Genomic DNA, 18,159 nt, shown 5'->3' with positions numbered 1-18,159 from the left:
CATTGGATACTTTTTCTTCCAATCCTGAGATACTTTGCTAAGGAGAATATGTTCCAGCTCCATCCATGTAAACATGAAAGAGGTAAAGTCTCCATCTTTCTTTGAGGCTGCATAATATTCCATGGTATACATGTACCACAATTTGTTAGTCCATTCGTGGGTCGATGGGCACTTGGGCTTCTTCCATGATTTAGCAATTATGAATTGGGCTACAATAAACATTCTGGTACAGATGTCTTTGTTATATTGTGATTTTTGGTCTTCTGGGTATAAACCTAGTAAAGGAATTATAGGATCGAATGGCAGGTCTATTTTTAGGTCTCTAAGTATTCTCCAAACATCCTTCCAGAAGGAATGTATTAGTATGCATTCCCACCAGCAGTGTAGAAGTGTGCCCTTTTCTCCACATCCAAGCCAACATCTCTGGTTTTGGGATTTTGTTATGTGGGCTACTCTTACTGGGGTTAGGTGATATCTCAAAGTAGTTTTGATTTGCATTTCTCTGATGATTAAGGATGATGAGCTTTTTTTCATGTGTTTGTAGATCGTGCGTCTGTCTTCTTTAGAGAAGTTTCTCTTCAAGTCCCTTACCCACCCTGAGATGGGGTCACGTGTTCTTTTCTTGCTAATATGTTTGAGTTCTCTGTGGATTCTGGTTATTAAACCTTTATCGGAGGTATAACCTGCAAATATTTTCTCCCATTCTGAGGGCTGTCTGCTTGCTTTACTTACTATGTTCTTGGCTGTGCAGAAGCTTTCTAGTTTGATCAGGTCCCAGTAGTGTATGTTTGGTACTGCTTCAATTGCCTGGGGAGTCCTTCTCATAAAATATTCACCCAGGCCAAATCCTTCAAGAGTTTTCCCTGCACTTTCTTCAAGTATTTTTATAGTTTCATGTCTTAATGAAACTATAAATTAAATCTTTTATCCAGTGAGAGTCTATCTTAGTTAATGGTGAAAGGTGTGGGTCCAGTTTCAATCTTCTACAGGTTGCCAGCCAGTTCACCCAGCACCATTTGTTCAATACGGAATCTTTTCCCCACTGAATGTTTTTAATTGGCTTGTCAAAGATCAAATAATGGTAAGCAGGTGGATTCATGTCTTGGTTCTCTATTCTGTTCCAGACATCTACTTCTCTGTTTTTGTGCCAATACTATGCTGTTTTGATCACTATCGATTTATAGTACAGTTGCAGGTCTGGTAGCGTGATTCCTCCTGCTGTGTTTTTATTGCTGATTAATGTTTTGGCTATTGGAGGTTTTTTCTGATTCCATATAAAACGAAGTATTATTTTTTCAAGATCTTTAAAATATGACAATGGAGCTTTAATTGGAATTGCATTAAAATTATATATTGCTTTGGGTAGTATAGACATTTTAACAATGTTGATTCTTCCCAGCCATGAGCATGGTATGTTTTTCCATTTGTTAACATATTCAGCTACTTCTTTTCTTTTTAAAAAAAAGTTTTTTTTTATTATTATTTTTAATTTCACTGTGCTTGTTCATTCTTCTTTGTTTGAAGTACTCCTTTTTTTGTTGATTTTCTTCTTTCTCCTGTGATGCTGGCTGTTTTTGATGTTGTTGGTAGAGACGGGGTCTTACTCTGGTTGACTGCTGCTCTTATGGGTCTTGAACCTCTGAGCTCAGGCAGTCCACCCACCTCGGCCTCCCACAGTGCTGGGACTACAGGCGTGAGCCACCACTGCTGGCCGCTACTCATAGTTCTCTTTGTAGAGATCTTCCACATCCTTTGTTAGGTATACTCCCAAATATTTCATCTTCTTTCGCACTACTGTGAAAGGAATACAGTACTTGACTGTTTTTTCGGCTTGGTTGTTGTTGGTATATATAAAGGCTACAGATTTATGGGGTGTTGATTTTGTAGCCTGAGACATTGCTGTATTCCTTGATCACTTCTAAAATTTTGTAGTAGAATCCCTGGTGTTTTCCAGATACACGATCATATCATCTGCGAAGAGTGAAAGTTTGATCTCTTCAGACCCTATGTGGATACCCTTGATTGCCTTTTCTTCTGTAATTGCAATGGCTAAAACTTCCATTACAATGTTAAAGAGCAATGGAGGCAATGGGCAACTTTGCCTGGTTCCTGATCTAAGTGGAAATGATTTCAATTTAACTCCATTTAATATGATATTGGCTGTGGGTTTGCTGTAGATGGCCTCTATCAGTTTAAGAAATGTCCCTTCTATAGTAATTTTCTTTTTTTTTTTTTTTTCTTTTTTTTGTAGAGACAGAGTCTCACTTTATGGCCCTCGGTAGAGTGCCGTGGCCTCACACAGCTCACAGAAACCTCCAACTTCTGGGCTTAAGCGATTCTCTTGCCTCAGCCTCCCAAGTAGCTGGGACTACAGGCGCCCACCACAACGCCCGGCTATTTTTTGGTTGCAGTTTGGCCGGGCTGGGTTTGAACCCGCCACCCTCGGTGTATGGGGCCTGCGCCCTACCGACTGAGCCACAGGCGCAGCCCTCTTTTTTTTTTTTTTTTTAACATCAAAGAAATGACATTTTTATTTCTTAAAAAGACATAATTTACATACTAAAATAACGTTACTAATATTTAAATTTTTTTCACTAACAGTACACGTAAGTTGTTTAAAACATGTTTGTTTCAAATTATGCTTTTACACTGTGTATCCTGGAAGTTTATTTATTACTAATTCACATATGTCTTTACATTGCTTGGAAATATTTAGTGAACCAAAGTCATCCTCTTCAAAGTGATCTGATGTACTGTTATCAAGAACATTAAGTTCTAGTTCTGACAAATTAGAAGGCAGATAAGAACTCATTTGAGATGTCTGCAGCAACTGACTTTTTTCTAAAGATTTGCAACCAGTTCTTGTTTTAAGTTTAACAGAGATGTCTTGACCTCTCTTTACAACTTTAGAAGTATGCATACCATTTTGGTCTATCTGGTTTTCTTTTCCTTCAGTCCATTGTGATGAAGATAAATCACTGGTAGAGATACTAGATGCTTCCTCCAAACTTTTATCCTTCGTCTTTGAAATACGAGATTTTCTGTATGAATGTACTGGTGACCCTGCTGAAAATGGTGGGCTAAGAATAGAACTCTTTTCACTGCTGTTTTTCTTTATGAACAATCTTGTTTCACTAGACTTACTTATATTTTGAGTGGGTTTTGGATTTTCTGTCTCTGGACTGCTATCATGAGCTCATAAACTTTTGTTGGTGTCTTCAGTGGTATAGAAATCTTCAGAACAGCAAGAGCTGGTGAAGTCATCTGAGTACTTCAGTTCTGAGATGTTTTCATACCAACTATTTCCACTTGCTTTATTTTCATTCACATTAGCAGTAAGATATCATTATCTGTAGTTTTGCCTGGCCCTTTATCTATTTCTTCATCTACTAAAATTCTGTCAACAGTATCTTGTAGAAAAACATATGGACTTTGAACTTCCACTTCACTTCCCAAAACATTTGTATGGGTAAACATTTCTGAAATAATGGAATGTGCAGGACTCACATTCCATTATTTATATGCTTTTTTTCTGGAAATTTCCCCCAGTGAACCATTACTGGTTCTACTTTTACCACAATCATCTCTCTTCTTATCAGTTGCACATTTCAGTTTAATTTCTTTAGTTGTGCTGGGCTCATCAAAAAAATCCACTAATTTGCCCTGAGGTATCACTATTTTCAGCAAAAGATACATCTGACTCTAAAGACTTATGCTTAGGTAGTTGATGTGGCTTCTGACTTTGTTCTGTAAAACCTAATATTTTGATTTTGGACGATGGAATTCTCAGTTTTGTGCCCAATATTTGTGCTTGCATTTTTCTGTACTGTTCTCTCTTTTCATGTACTACCAACATATCAGGATTTGTTTGTTTTAAACGAAGTCTTAGGGTATTTGTTAAGCCATAAAGTAGCCTACCTCTTGGAGCTCTTTTTTGAGGGGTACCACTGCTCTTTTCAAAATGTTTACCTTTTTAGGGTTTTCAACTTGTTGCTTTTTATGGTGTGGACTGACTGACTTTTCATGTTCCTCCGTTGAAAGCTTATTCTCTTTAGATTTAGTCCCACATGTGGACTTGGCAAAAGATTCTGATCCCTTCTTATCCTCAGCTCTGTATAACCAGGCTAAATGAGGATGTATATGAGTAGGACTTGCCACCGGTTGGTCATATAACAAGGACAATTCAACCAACAAAGCATTTAGTAAAGGCAGCTGCTTTATTGTATTAATTTTATTTTGGTCAGTTTGAGTAGGACATGTAGTTTGATTAACTGCTCCTATATCCTGAATAAGTGGAGGATTTACAAGCACTGGAGGACTCTCATCTGTTGCAAAATTTGTATGTTTTAGAGACCTCCTGTGTGTTGGGGAATTTATATGCTTTTTTTCTGGAAAAGCTCCATCCAACTCCTCGGGTACCTTCATTTGAGGCTCAATAGTGATTTTAACTTGTGCAGGAGGTGTTTATAGTAATTTTCTTAAGTGTTCTGATCATGAAGGGATGCTGGATATTATCAAAAGCTTTTTCTGCATCAATCGAAAGAATCATATGGTCCTTATTTTTTAGTTTGTTTATGTGCTGAATTACATTTATAGATTTACATATACTGAACCAGCCTTGAGACCCTGGGATAAATCCCACTTGGTCGTGGTGTATAATTTTTTGATGTGCTGTTGGATTCTGTTTGTTAGGATCTTATCAAGTATTTTAGTATCAATATTCATTAGTGATATTGGTCTATAATTTTCTTTTCTTGTTGGGTCTTTCCCTGGTTTGGGGATCAAGGTGATGTTTGCTTTGTAGAATGTGTTGGGTAATATTCCTTTTTTTATATTTTGGAAGAGGTTTAGTAATATAGGTACTAGTTCTTCTTTAAAGGTTTGGTAGAATCTGACATAAAGCCATCTGGTCCTGGGCTTTTCTTTTTAGGGAAATTTTAGTTGATGCTATTTCAGAACTTGATATAGTCCTGTTTAAAATTTCCACTTCGTTCTGGCTAAGTTTTGGTAGGTGGTGTACTTCCAGGTACTGGCCGATTTCTTTCAGATTTTCATATTTCTGAGAGTAGAGTTTCTTGTAGTATTCGTTAAGGATTTTTTGAATTTCTGTGGGGTCTGTTGTTATTTCATCGTTACCATTTCTGATTGATGAAATTAGAGATTTTACTCTTTTTTTCCAGGTTAGGTTGGCCAAAGGTTTATCTGTTTCATTGATCTTTTCAAAAAACCAACTTTTGGATTTATTGATCTGTTGTATAAGTCTTTTGTTTTCAATTTCATTTAATTCTGCTCTGATGTTGGTTATTTCTTTTCTTCTGCTGGGTTTGGGGTTGGAGTGTTCTTCATTCTCCAGTTGCTTGAGATGTCCCATTAAGTTATTAACTTCCTCTCTTTCTGTTTTCTTGAGGAAGGCTTACGGTGCTGTAAATTTCCCTCTTAGGAGTGCCTTTGCAGTATCTCAGAGGTTCTGGTAATTAGTGTCTTGATTGTTGTTTTGTTCCAAAAATTTGGTGATTTCCTTCTTAATCTTGTCTATAACCCATGTATCCTTCAGCATAAGGTTGTTTAGCTTCCATGTTTTTGTATGGGTATGCAGGTTCCTATTGTTACTGAATTCAACTTTTATTCCATGATGGTCTGAGACAATGCAAGGAATAATTTATATTATTTTAAATTTTCTGAGGTTAGATTTGTGGCCTAGGATGTGGTCGATTTTGGAGTATGTTCCATGGGCTGATGAGAAAAATGTGTATTCGGTTTTGTTGGGATGAAATGTTCTGTAGATGTTGAATGGTTAAGTTTAAATGTGAGATTTCTTTGCTTAGCTTCTTTTTGGAGCATCTATCCAGCACTGCTAAAGGGGTGTTAAAATCTCCAACTACTAGAACTGGAAGAAATCAAGATGCTCATGTCTGTTAGAGTTTCTCTTATAAATTTAGGTGCATTCTGGTTGGGTGCATAAATATTAATAATTGAAATCTCATCATATTGAATATTACCTTTAACAAATATGAAGTGTCCATCCTTATCCTTCCTTATTTTGGTTGGTTTAAAGCCTATTATGTCTGTGAATAGGATTGCAATGCCTGCTTTTTTCTGCTTTCCATTTGCCTGGAGTATAGATGACCATCCCTTCACTTTGAGTCTATATTTGTCTTTTAATGTAAGATGAAGTTTCTTCTATGCAGTGATATCTGGCTTGAGTTTTTGTATCCAGTCAGCCAACCTGTGCCTCTTTAGAGGACAATTTAAACAATTCACATTAATTGAGAATATTGATAAGCCTTTCGAGAGTCCGGTGGACATTTTTAACCCTTTTGCGAGTGTGGAAGTTGGGAATTTGATTAAAATTTTCTGGGTGGGTTTACTTTTGTGGTGGAGGGTTACGGTGGTCTTTATGAAGGATAGGTCTGAGAATATCCTGGAGAACTGGTTTAGTTATGGCAGATTTCTTCTACATGTGAATGGCAATGAACTATTTAATTTCTCCGTCATAAATGAAACTCAGTTTAGCTGGATACAGGATCTTGGGTTGAATGTTATTTTGTTTTAGGAGATTAAATGTCAATGACCATCCTCTTCTAGCTTAAAAGGTTTCAGCAGAGAGATCTGCAGTTATTCTAATATTCTTGCCCTTGTAGGTGATGGTTTTCTTTCATGTGGCTGCTTTCAGAATTTTCTCCTTCATATTAACTTTAGTGAAATTGATTATGATGTGTCTGGGAGATGTCTTGTTTGGGTTGAGTCTTGCTGGAGTTCTGAAACTGTCTGCTATCTGAATTTCAATCTCTTGGCATGTCTGGAAAGTTTTCCTTCATAATGTCATGGAGAAGAGCCTCTGCCTTGTGAAGCCACTTCTTCGAATTATCCCAGAGCTCTCTGAGTGAGTGATCTGTTTTTGCCTCCATTTCTCTTCCTCTTTGAGAGTTTGGGTGCATTCGAAAGCTTTGTCTTCAATGTCAGAAATCCTTTCTTCTGCTTGCTCCATTGTGTTACTGAGGGATTCTACTGTGTTTCTCAGATCTTTGAGGGCTAGAACTTCTTGTCTCAATGTGTCAAAATCTTTGGTCATTTGGTCTTTGAATTTGTTGAATTCTTGAGATATCTTTTGGGTTACTGCTAGGAATTCTAATTTTATCTTATTTGCTATCCAGATTCTGAATTCGATTTCTGACATCTCAGCTGTTTGTGCATGGGATCTTGTGCTGTGTCTGCCCTATTGTTCATTGCCAGAGTTTTTCTGTTGATTTCGCCTCATGATTGTTTTTCACCGTTGCCTCTGGCCATCCTCAGAGTTGGGGTTGTGTCTCTCTAAGATTAGACCCCAGCGGGATCACTCTATTGTTGCTGGATCTTTGTAGGGAGTGACCCTGTATAGTTTCTCTGGGGCTGCCCCAGTCAGGGAGTTCTGGTTGTGGAAGCAGCTCAGGAGTGTGACACACCCGGATCCAGCAACAGTGCGGGAGGTGGTGTACACAGTTCTGGGAGTGCCTGGCACCCAGTGACTTTGGCACAGAGAGCCCAAGGCTCCAGCAGTCTTTGGCCAGTAGAAGCACTCTGTGCAGAGTCAGGGAGGGCTTTGGAGGGCACACAGCTACCAGAGTCCCTGGCCAGACGAGCAGGTCATTGTGGAGGCGGGGAGGGTACAGGAGGGAGGACGCAGGGTTGTGCGGCTCCCGCAGTTTCTGGTCAGGGCCTGAGGAGACCTGGCGGGCGTGGATTGCGGGTCGGGGGTCACGGTGCAGCTCTTATGGAGGTCCGGGTGGCACCAAGACCAGGAGTTTGAGGTTGCTATGAGCTGTGACGCCACGGCACTCTACCCAGGCTCCTGTGTGCCAAAACCGGTCTCACTCTCCCCCTGAGGTTTAAGGCTGTAAGGCAGCTCAGTTCCCGCCTTTAGGCTGCTCAGTCACTAGGTTACTAGCTCCCACCCGGTCCTGAGGGCGGAGCTTGCCGGGACAGTTCTCTCACAATGGCTCCCTGTGGCCCATAGCCGAACACTGTTAGCTCTGTCCGGCTCAGCAGCTCAGTCTGGGGCCCTAGACAATGCCCAAAGTTCTCCACACTTGTGCTCAAGCTCTTCCCAATGCAGTTCAACTGAGTGCCAAGTCCAAAAACACCGAAACAGTTCACAGGTAAGGCCTTTCCGGTTTGCAGTCTCACTGCTGGTTGTACTTATGGCTGCTGGCGGGATTAGGTCGATTGAACACATGCAGCCACTTTTCAGTTTTCCACTGTTTTTTTTCCTCCTCTTGGGGTCCAGAAGTCCCTTGCTGACTCCCTGTATCCTCAAAGGGATGATTATAGGCAGATCCCACCAGCCAGAGATGACTGGAGTCTTATCTCCCCAGACTCACTGTGCCCAGTTTCAGGGAAGCTGTTACTTGGCTGCCATCTTGCTCCACCCCCATATATGGCTCTTTTTTTCTTTCTTTTCTGTGTTCTCTAGGAGTGGATGTGTACTGGACATTCATAGTTTTCTTATATAACATCTACTTCCCTCTTCCTAATATTTCCTACATTCTTTTTCTTTTTGTCTTTACCTATCTTTTTTTTTTTTTTTAATTAAATCATAGCTGTGTACATTAATGTAACCATGGGGTACAATGTGCTGGTTTTATATACCATTTGCAATATTTTCATGAAACTGGTTAACATAGCATTCACTGCATTTTCTTATTTTGTTAAGACATTTATACTCTACACTCAGTAAATTTAACACGTACCCTTGTAAAATGCACCATAGGTATGTTCCCATCAATTACTCTCCCTCTACCCATCCACTCCCCGTCCCCTCCTATCCCCTCCCTCCCTCCTCCTCTTCTTGGGTTATAGTTGGGTTGTAGCTTTCATATCAGTGCTATAAATGGGTGTCATAGTAGGGCTGAGTACATTGGATACTTTTTCTTCCATTCTTGAGATACTTTGCTAAGAAGAATATGTTTCAGCTCCATCCATGTAAACATGACAGAGGTAAAGTTATTTCCTGCATTCTTATTCCATAATCTACCTCTTGCATCACATAGCCAGAGTGTTTCAAGGAAACTGACTATCCCCTTCTCTGGGGTGGGACCCTGACTGGCTTGCAACAACAATTGTATTCAATTTCCCTGGCCACAATATTTGTGACCAAGTTGTGTGTTATGGGGCAGAATAGGATCACAGGAGAGAACAAGCTGTGGTCCAAAGTGATTTATATCAGGTTGCCAATTGGAATGCTGGCACAGAGATATACTACCTCTGGATGTTGATGGGGAAGCGTATAACCCTGGAAGCAGTTGGCAGTTATCTTGTGTCCACAAAGAGAGATAATTTTAGATTGAAGTGAATTCTGAGGAGGCCGTAGTGGGAAATGGGAAGAGATCAGGCTGCTAGTGGCCTGAATAAGTTTTGTCATGGGAACCAATAAATTACATGTTAAGGTAAGTTTGTTACTTCAAACCTAAAGTGTCTGAAGCAAGATGAAGGGATTATATTTTGTTATAAAATTGCCTAGGTTTGATTCTTGGCTTCCTATTAATTGGGTGACTGTGAGCAAGTTTCTCAGTCTCTCTATCTTAGATTTCTTTATAGTAAGATTCCACTTTACATTCTAAAGTGGGAGAGAATGATCGTGAAAGGGAAAAACGTAGGAAAAGAAGATTGCAATATGCAACAAAATCAGGTGGATTGATTTTAAGAAAGAATAGTTTTCCACTGGTATCCATGGGGGCTTTGTTCCAGGTCTTGAGGGTACCAAAACCCTTTGATGCTCATGTCCCTTATATAAAATGCCCATATATTTGCATATAATGTATGCATATCCTTCTGTATACTTTAAATCATCCCAAAATTACTTATAATACCTATTACAATATAAGTACTGTGTAAATGGTTGATATACCGTATTCTTTAGGGCAGTGGTTCTCAACCGTCCTGAGGCCGCGCCCCTTTAATACAGTTCCTTATGTTGTGGTGACCCCGCAACCATAAAATTATTTTCATTGCTACTTCATGAAGGAACATGAGAAACTGTATTAGAGGGTTGTGGCCAGTTCCACAATATGAGGAACTGTATTAAAGGGTTGTAGCATTAGGAAGGTTGAGAACCAATGCTTTAGGGAATAATGACAAGGAAAAATGGTCTATACATGTTTAGTATAGATCAGTGTTTTTGAAAATTAGACTTGAGTTTGGTTGAATCCATGGATGCACGACCCAGGGATTCAGAAGTTTGACTGTACATAGGAAAGGTGAGGATCTGGAAATGGATTCCTTTATATATATTCCTTGGAAAGCCTTTGTGGGCTTCAAGAGGTTCACACACCTGCTGGATTTTATGTTCAATTCAAGTTAGTCAGGTAATTTTTATTTTTATTTTTTTGACAGATTAGACTCTTGGCATCAGTGGGCCCTTTTTTCTTGGGGAATGGTAAGAGTGGTCAGCTAAGGGGGTACCACTGGAACATTCTATCAGCAAATATTTGTTGGTTCTCTACCAGGTACTAGTTAGAAAACACCTCAATGACTTGCAGCTATGAACTGGAATCTGTTTTTAGCTCAAAATTTGTTTCCTAAGCTCTCTTGACATTTATCAATTTGGGTGTCATACAACACATGAAATCAACTTTAATTATTTTATATGAACTAATCCATCTAAAATATATTTCAACATGGATTTAATATAAAATCATGTAAGTATTCAAAACTTGAATGTGTCATTTCCACTTAGCACACTTTGATATGGACTAGCCACTTTTGAAATGCTCAATAGCCTGATGTGTAACTAGTGGCTACCATATTCAGTGCAGGTCTGACTATATTGACAAATTTAATAAGGCAAGGAAAATTACCCTTCACCCAGAAATGATTTTTTTTTATGCGATTCTCTTGCCTCAGCCTCCAGAGCAGCTAGGACTACAGGCGCCCGCCACAATGCCCAGCTATTTTTTGATTGCAGTTTGGCTGGGGCTAGGTTGAACCCGCCACCCTTGGTAGATGGGGCCAGTGCCCTACTCACTGAGCCACAGGCGCTGCCCGATCTTTTTTTTTTTTGAGACAGAGTTTCACTATGTCACCCATGGTAGAGTGCTATAGTATCACAGTTCACAGTAACCAAGCCCTTGGGCTTAAGTGATTCTCTTGCCTCAGCCTCCCAAGTAGCTGGGACTACAGGTGCCTGCCACAATGCCTGGCTATTTTTTGTTGCATTGTTTGGCAGGCCCAGGCCAGGTTCGAACCCGCCAGCCTGGTTGTATGTGGCTGGCGTCGTAACCACTGTGCTATGGGCACCAAGCCCAGAAATGATCACTGAAGAGGTGGTTCTTCTCAACTGCAGCACAGGTTTTGAAACTTTAGGAGGAGTCTGAGTGGCACAGCAAAGATGGAGGGGTTGTCTACTGAACATAAAATCCAGCAGTCAGGTTGGCTACCCCCATCCCACCTATTAGAGGGGTCACACACTTGGGGCACTTGTTATCAAGAATTTGATGTCCACTTCAAAATTTACTTCAGGAATCACAGGGATTAGATTTTTATTGTGGAAATTAGAGAAATGATAAGAACCCAAGTCATGGACTAAATTGTTAGAGTTTGTTAGGGTTTGTGAAGTAAACCATAAAACCCTTTATCTGAGAAAGGACCCTAGAGGAGACTTCTCCACTAGTGTCCACAGAAATAAAAAAAAAAATTTTTTTTTGAGACAATTTCACTCTGGCGCCCTGAATAAGTTGCTGTGGCATCATAGCTCACAGCAGCCTCAAGCTCTTGGGCTCAAGCGATACTTTTGCCTCAATTTTTCTATTTTTAGTAGAGATGAGACTTTCTCTTACCCAGGCTGGTCTCAAGCTCCTGAGCGCAAGTGGCTCCCCTCTGTCTTTTTTTGAATTTTACCATTCCTTTGGGATATTCTCTTTTTGGTTACTTTTGTATCTGTCTGGCTATCTAAATGAGGCCTGTCACAGTTAAGAGCAAATAAAATGTATAGAAAATCAGAGATAATTAGTAAATGTTAGAAAATTCAGCCCCATTGATAAAAACATAATGTAGATAAAAATAAATTGCTATTTTTCATCCTCCAAATTAACAGAAATAAAAATTTTATAGATTTTGGGCTGGGCATGGTGGCTGAAATCTGTAATCCTAGCACTCGAGAGGCCAAGGCAGGAAGAGCACTTGAAGCCAGGAATTTAAGACCAGTGGGAGAGACCACTGTTTTTTAAAAAAGGCTTGGCGCCTGTAGCTAGTAAGACTCTTTCTTAAAAAAAAAAAAAAAAAGAAAAGAAAAGAAGAAGCTGAGTGTGGTGGTGCTTTCCTGTAATCCGAGATGCTCTGGTGGCTGAGGTGGACGATCCCTTGAGCCCAGGTGTTTGAAGCTGCAGTGAGCTATGATTGCACAACTGTACTCCAAGCCTGGGCCACAGAACAAGATGCTGTCTCTCTTTTTCTTTTTTTTTCAGGTTGATTTTAGTGTTGGCAAGGGTGAGGTGACATGGATGCTCTCACTGTTTGCTGATGAGAGTATAAATTGATAATACCTTTTGGGAAAGCAATTTTGAAATATGTATGAAGATATACAGTATAAACCTTTTGATTCTAAATTTTTATAGAAATCTGCCTTTGAGAAGTAATCAGAGATGAAGATATGTACATTTCATCATTCGTAGTGATAATTGTTAATATGTACTATATATTACATATATAATTTTTAATAATGGGAAAAAGAAACAACATAATTGGCCAACGATTTAGAAATTATTAACTGGGCATTGTGGCAGGTGCCTGTAGTCTCAGCTGCTTGGGAGATGAGGCAAGAGAATAACTTGAGTCCAAGAGTTTGAGGTTACTGTGAGCAATGATGCCTTGGCACTCTACCAAGGGTGACAAAGTGAGACTCTTTCTCAGGAAAAGAAAATATTAAGCATTTATGATATTTTATATATATATATATATATATTTTTTTTTTTAGAGACAGAGCCTCCAAGTAGCTTGGACCACAGGCGCCTGCCACAACGCCTGGCTATTTTTTGGTTGCAGCTGTCATTGTTGTTTGGCAGGCCTGGGCTGGATTCGAACCCGCCAGCTCAGGTGTATGTGGCTGGCGCCTTAGCCGCTTGAACCACAGGCGCCAAGCCTGTGGTATTCTTTTTACAAGACATTATCAACCAACCTCATTATGTGATGCTTTGGTGACATGAAATGTTTATGAAATAATAATTAGCAAAAAGAAAATACAAAAACTATATAGTATGATAATTTTGTAAAAAGTACATGCATTGAGAAAAGACTGAAATGAAAAAAAAATTTTTTTTTTGAGACAGAGTCTCACTCTGGTGCCCTGAATAAGTTGCTGTGGCATCCTAGCTCACAGCAACCTCAAGCTCTTGGGCTCAAGCTATACTTTTGCCTCAATTTTTCTATTTTTAGTAGAGATGGGATCTCTCTCTTGCCTAGGCTGGTCTCAAGCTCCTGAGCGCAAGCAATCCACCTGCCTCAGCCTCCCAGAGTGCTAGGAGCCACTGTGCCCAGCCACTGAAATTAAAATTTTTTTTTTTTTTTTAAGACAGAGTCTCACTTTATTGCCCTCGGTAGAGTGCCATGGTGTCACACAGCTCACAGCAACCTCCAACTCTGGGCTTAGGTGATTCTCTTGCTTCAGCCTCCCGAATAGCTGGGACCACAGGTGCCTGCCACAACACCCAGCTATTTTTTGTTGCAGTTTGGTTGGGGCCGGGTTCAAACCCGCCACCGTCGGTATATGGGGCCAGCACCCTACCCATTGAGCCACAGGCACTGCCTGAAATTAAAATTTTTAAGGAGAGGTTACTTCTGGTGGGCAGGATGATGGTTGGTTTTTATTTATTCTTTGCATTTTTTTCTGAATTTTCCAAATTACATAGGACTGTTTTTATAATACTATTTTTATAATCAGAAAATACTATTTTATAATCAGAAAATATGTTCATACATTAAAAAAATAATGAAATCATAGTCTAAAGGCAGAAAAATGCTTCCCTTTTCCCTTTCCAATATCGTTTTCAAATGAAATTTATTGTTGAAGAATTATAAAGAAAACACAGGAAGCATCAAAGCACTGATTGCTGGGATGCACTGGTTTCTTATCAGCTGGGTGCCCTGGTTGCAGGCCCACGTGAGTGTCTTTTTTTCTTCTGGTCACACAGCTGAAGTCTCCCGAACATCTTGTTTCCTACATGAGCTGTATAAAATCCTCTCACTGTTATTCGGCTTTCAGGTAGGCCTGTGTGCAGCTAATTGTCTACTGGTAGATTTCCATGGTATTTCCTTTTTTTGTTGTTGTTGCAGAATTCTAGGGGTCTAAAGACTCCAATGGGAATGATCTACAGGAGCAGAGAGGGCCCTGGGGACAAAGTGTGAACTCTGCTTCTTCCCTTTATTTTCACCCTGCACATTCAAGAATATCTGTTTTTATCTGGGTTAGATTTTGGGATTCCTATGAGTTAAAGATGTTTTTGTAATTTCAAAAATGAATTTGAAGTCACGGTGATCAATCGTCACGATACTATCAGAGAATAATCTCTTCTTTCATGATTTATGATCTCAGTTTTACAGCAAGCTGGTCTTTTCCATCATAGACCATCAGCGTCTAATATGACGTATGCATTCTGAATCTCTTGTTTATACAAAACACATAAACAGATACTGGAGGGCTTTTATTTAATACCTCGGAATTAAACATCTTTTGAACTTTAATTTTAGATTGGAAATAAATGATCTAAATGATCAGATACTTGGCAATTTGGACAGCAAAATAGTATGTGTAAATTATATTAAGATTGAGGAAAAGTATTTTAGAAATTAAGTTTTAAAAATACCTAATGTAGATACAGAGCTTGAACCTGGATAGAATTGAAAGAAAACTGAGTATTGCCTTCTGATCCTTACATCTCACTGTATGTGTGATTTCTGTCTCTGAGAATTCTGAGATATTCTTTCCACCACTATGGGAACTAGCTTAACATGCTCTTTTTTTTTCTTTGTTTGTTTTGTTTTGTTTTTTTGGAGATCTTCTTTCCCAAAAGCATTTGAGGATGGACATAAAGTTGGTGCAATTTAAAATAGTTTAACATAGTAAATTGCACATGAACTTTATGTCCACCCTATATTTTCAAAGAGATTGTTGAGATAGGAGCTCATACGGTCAAGCCCTGTAGGTAGAATTTCAGACAGTAGGTCATAAAAAAAAAAAAAATTAGAGGCTCAGTGCCTGTAGCTTAGCCGCTAGGGTGCCAGCCATATACACTGAAGCTAGTGGGTTCGAATCCAGCCCAGGTTTGCAAAACAACAATGACAACTACAACCAAAAAAAAAGCTGGGCATTGTGGCGGGCACCTATAGTCCCAGCTACTCAGGAGGCTGAGGCAAGAGAATCGCTTAAGCCCAAGAGCTGGAGGTTGCTGTGAGTTGTGATGCCATGGCACTCTACCGAGGGTGACATAGTGAACTTTGCCTCAAAATAAAGAAATAAATACATAAATAAAATTAGAAATCTTGTGTTTCTCTCTCAATATTCTGCCAAGCAGAAGTCAGCACATTGTTTACACAAGCAAACAGGGCTTGCCCACAGGGACCAGAGATAAGCCAGATATAATATGCAGAAGTTTTAAACAGATACATACTTAGTGTTTGTATCTGAGAACAAGAAAGTACTCTTGCAGTTGTGAGCTCTGATTTCGAGTTTAATGTTTAGGAAAGATGAAAAGAGTTTGCAAAACTAAATCTGTTCAGCAGAGGGCATACGTAAGCTACAAATCACGATTTTGAAGCAAAGTTTATTTTTATGATTTTATGAACGGTTTTTATGTTCTATGTCTTTTTTCAAGATTATGTTGCTAATCTGTAACTTTAAAATATTACATCTATTTTTTTCTGACCAAAACATTTAATTAACAAAAAATATTACAATAGCAGAGAAAATTATAATAACAGTAAGAGAAATTAGAAGTGGGAGGCAGAGTAGAAAAAAAAATGCAAAGGCCTTGGTCCCTAGAAGACCAACACTCCAGCTAAGCTGGCCTTAGCTAACCCAGCTCCTTCTGAGTTTTCCTTGGCTGCTGGCTTCTCATCTTCCCCGATGAGACGAATGATGTGCCTTTCCCGGAATTCATTTAGTTCTTTTCCCTTTGCCTGAAGCTGCTGTGTCAGTGTCTCAATGATCTTCTGTATCTGCTCCTTGTTGTTCTCCAAAGCAGGCAGCACCTCTTTGACAGTCCGCTCCACCAGCACTCTTCTGACCATGCGGTAGCATTTGCGGGTTTCATCTACCTTCTTCAGGGTGTCAATCACTACGCTGTGCTCATTCAATTCCATCTCCAGCTCAGCTGCTTTGGATGCCAGGCCTCGATGTTCCTGCCAAGGGCGGTTGAAGCCAGCAATTACCTGTTCTGCCAACACCGCCCCTTTCCCCACGCTGCTCCCACTGCTTTTGCCAGCACGACCACTGTTCTCCGCCATCTTTGCTGCCCACCTAAAATATTACATCTGTTTTTAAATCACATAGACTCTGTTATTATCCGATATTTTGTTTAGGGACTAATAGCTCTACACATTTGTCAGAGATGTAAGAATCAGAAATTACTGATTACGTGAGCAAGGAATCACCCTGCCAGTTTAGGAGAGGGTGGAATTGGTTATACTAACTCATTTTTGCTCGACCTTGGAGCAAGAACCTTGTGGCTTTTCCCAAAGGCAGTTATCTTTGCTGAGTTCTCTGAGCCCAGCCAGGGGATTAGAACGTGCCTGTGAATTGTGAATCCATGGGACACTAAAGAAATAGAAAGCTTATGAACTTCTCATTTCTCCAGTGACAATTTACTTACATAGGGATTAGACAGCTGAGATTACTTCTGGGTTGGTACAGTTACAATCCACAGGTATCAGAATCATTTGTCTTGCTCTCACCTCACAGTTCTTTCCTTAACTGTCCAGTTTGCTTTAAAATCCCTTAAGTCTGGCCCTGAGAGACATCTATGTCTTTCTCTTCCTGAAGTCTCTTCTGATTATTGAAGCTAGTTGGCCCCTTTCAATAATTTTTAAGATCTTTTCATTTATAGAGATTTAAAAATAACAATTTGATGTCACCTAAGTGCTGACAAGCATTAAAAACTCCTTTATTGGCTGGGCGCCTGTAGCTCAGCATCTACGGCGCCAGCCACATACACTGGAACTAGTGGGTTCAAACGCAGCCCGGGCCTGCCAAACAACAATGACAACTATAACCAAAAAGTAGGCGGGCCTTGTGGTGGGCGCCTGTAGTCCCAGCTACTTGGGAGGCTGAGGCAAGAGATCTCTTAAGCCCAAGAGTTTGAGGTTGCTGTGAGCTGTGATGCCATGGCACTCTACCAAGGGTAACATAGTGAGACTCTGTCTCAAAAAAGAAAAAAAAAACCCCAAATTTCTTTATTTTCAAACCCTTTCCCTTCCCTCCATGGAACTATTGCAAAGGGGGAAATTGTATCATGCATGGTCCAATTAGGAGAAATTATCTTTTTTATTTTTGAAGAAATGCTATGAGAACTGCTGAGAGACTAAGATAAGACCTAGGTCTAGTTCTGCTTAGCCTTTAGGGGTGGGAAGAACTGCTCTGTATAACTCAAGCGATGGAATTATTTTGTTTCTGAGAGAGAGGAGCAGAAAAAAGCAGCAAGAGTGGATCCTATGTTGGGGAGAAGGACTAAAAAAGTATACTCCCATCCCCAAAACATGCACACAAGATAGAGGTACTAGGAGATAGAGAATCAAAAAGGAAAAGAGACATGGCTTAAGAGAATTCCAGGTGTTTTCTGTGGGATGTGTGCTGTAATTCTTTTTCTCTGTCTCAAATGGAGTAATACTCCATAATGAAAAGTTTTTTTGGGTGGGGAGCTGGTAGAAGAAAATGAGATAGCAGCAGCTTTCCGAGTTTCATATTTGAGCTTTAAATGGTATCTTAGATCCAGTAAATTATTTATTTCCTGCCTATGTGTACTATGCCTCAATTTTTCAAATATGTATACTTAGATGTTGTGAATGCTATTTTAGAGAGAGAGTTTGCTTTGTTGCCAGGGCTAGTTGCAGTTGCATCATAATAGCTTGCTGCAAACTCACACTCCTGGACTCAAGTGATTCTCCTGGCTCAGCCTCCTGAGTAGTTGGGATTAAAAA

At 39.7% G+C, this 18,159-nt stretch overlaps 2 protein-coding genes and 1 pseudogene across 2 annotated transcripts in view; 1 reads left to right on the top strand and 2 right to left on the bottom strand.

Moving 5' to 3' along the window:
* The window catches only part of FBXL13 (F-box and leucine rich repeat protein 13), a 266,364-nt gene that overhangs the window by 14,921 nt on the left and 233,284 nt on the right, over nt 1-18,159 (top strand). The gene's annotated exons all lie outside the window — the stretch shown is intronic.
* On the bottom strand, nt 2,516-4,464 carry LOC128560227 (microtubule-associated protein 10-like; annotated as a pseudogene).
* Nucleotides 15,883-16,474, bottom strand: LOC128598207 (prefoldin subunit 2-like). Its single transcript, XM_053608559.1, has one exon. It carries the CDS (start codon nt 16,468-16,470, stop codon nt 16,003-16,005), a length of 468 nt encoding a protein of 155 aa, XP_053464534.1. The 5' UTR covers nt 16,471-16,474; the 3' UTR covers nt 15,883-16,002.

This window comes from Nycticebus coucang, chromosome 11 (genome assembly GCF_027406575.1).
Source record: "Nycticebus coucang isolate mNycCou1 chromosome 11, mNycCou1.pri, whole genome shotgun sequence".
Classification (NCBI taxonomy): Eukaryota; Metazoa; Chordata; class Mammalia; order Primates; family Lorisidae; genus Nycticebus; species Nycticebus coucang.
The sequence above is the reverse complement of the archived record's forward strand: the minus strand, read 5'-3'. Positions and strand labels throughout refer to the sequence as shown.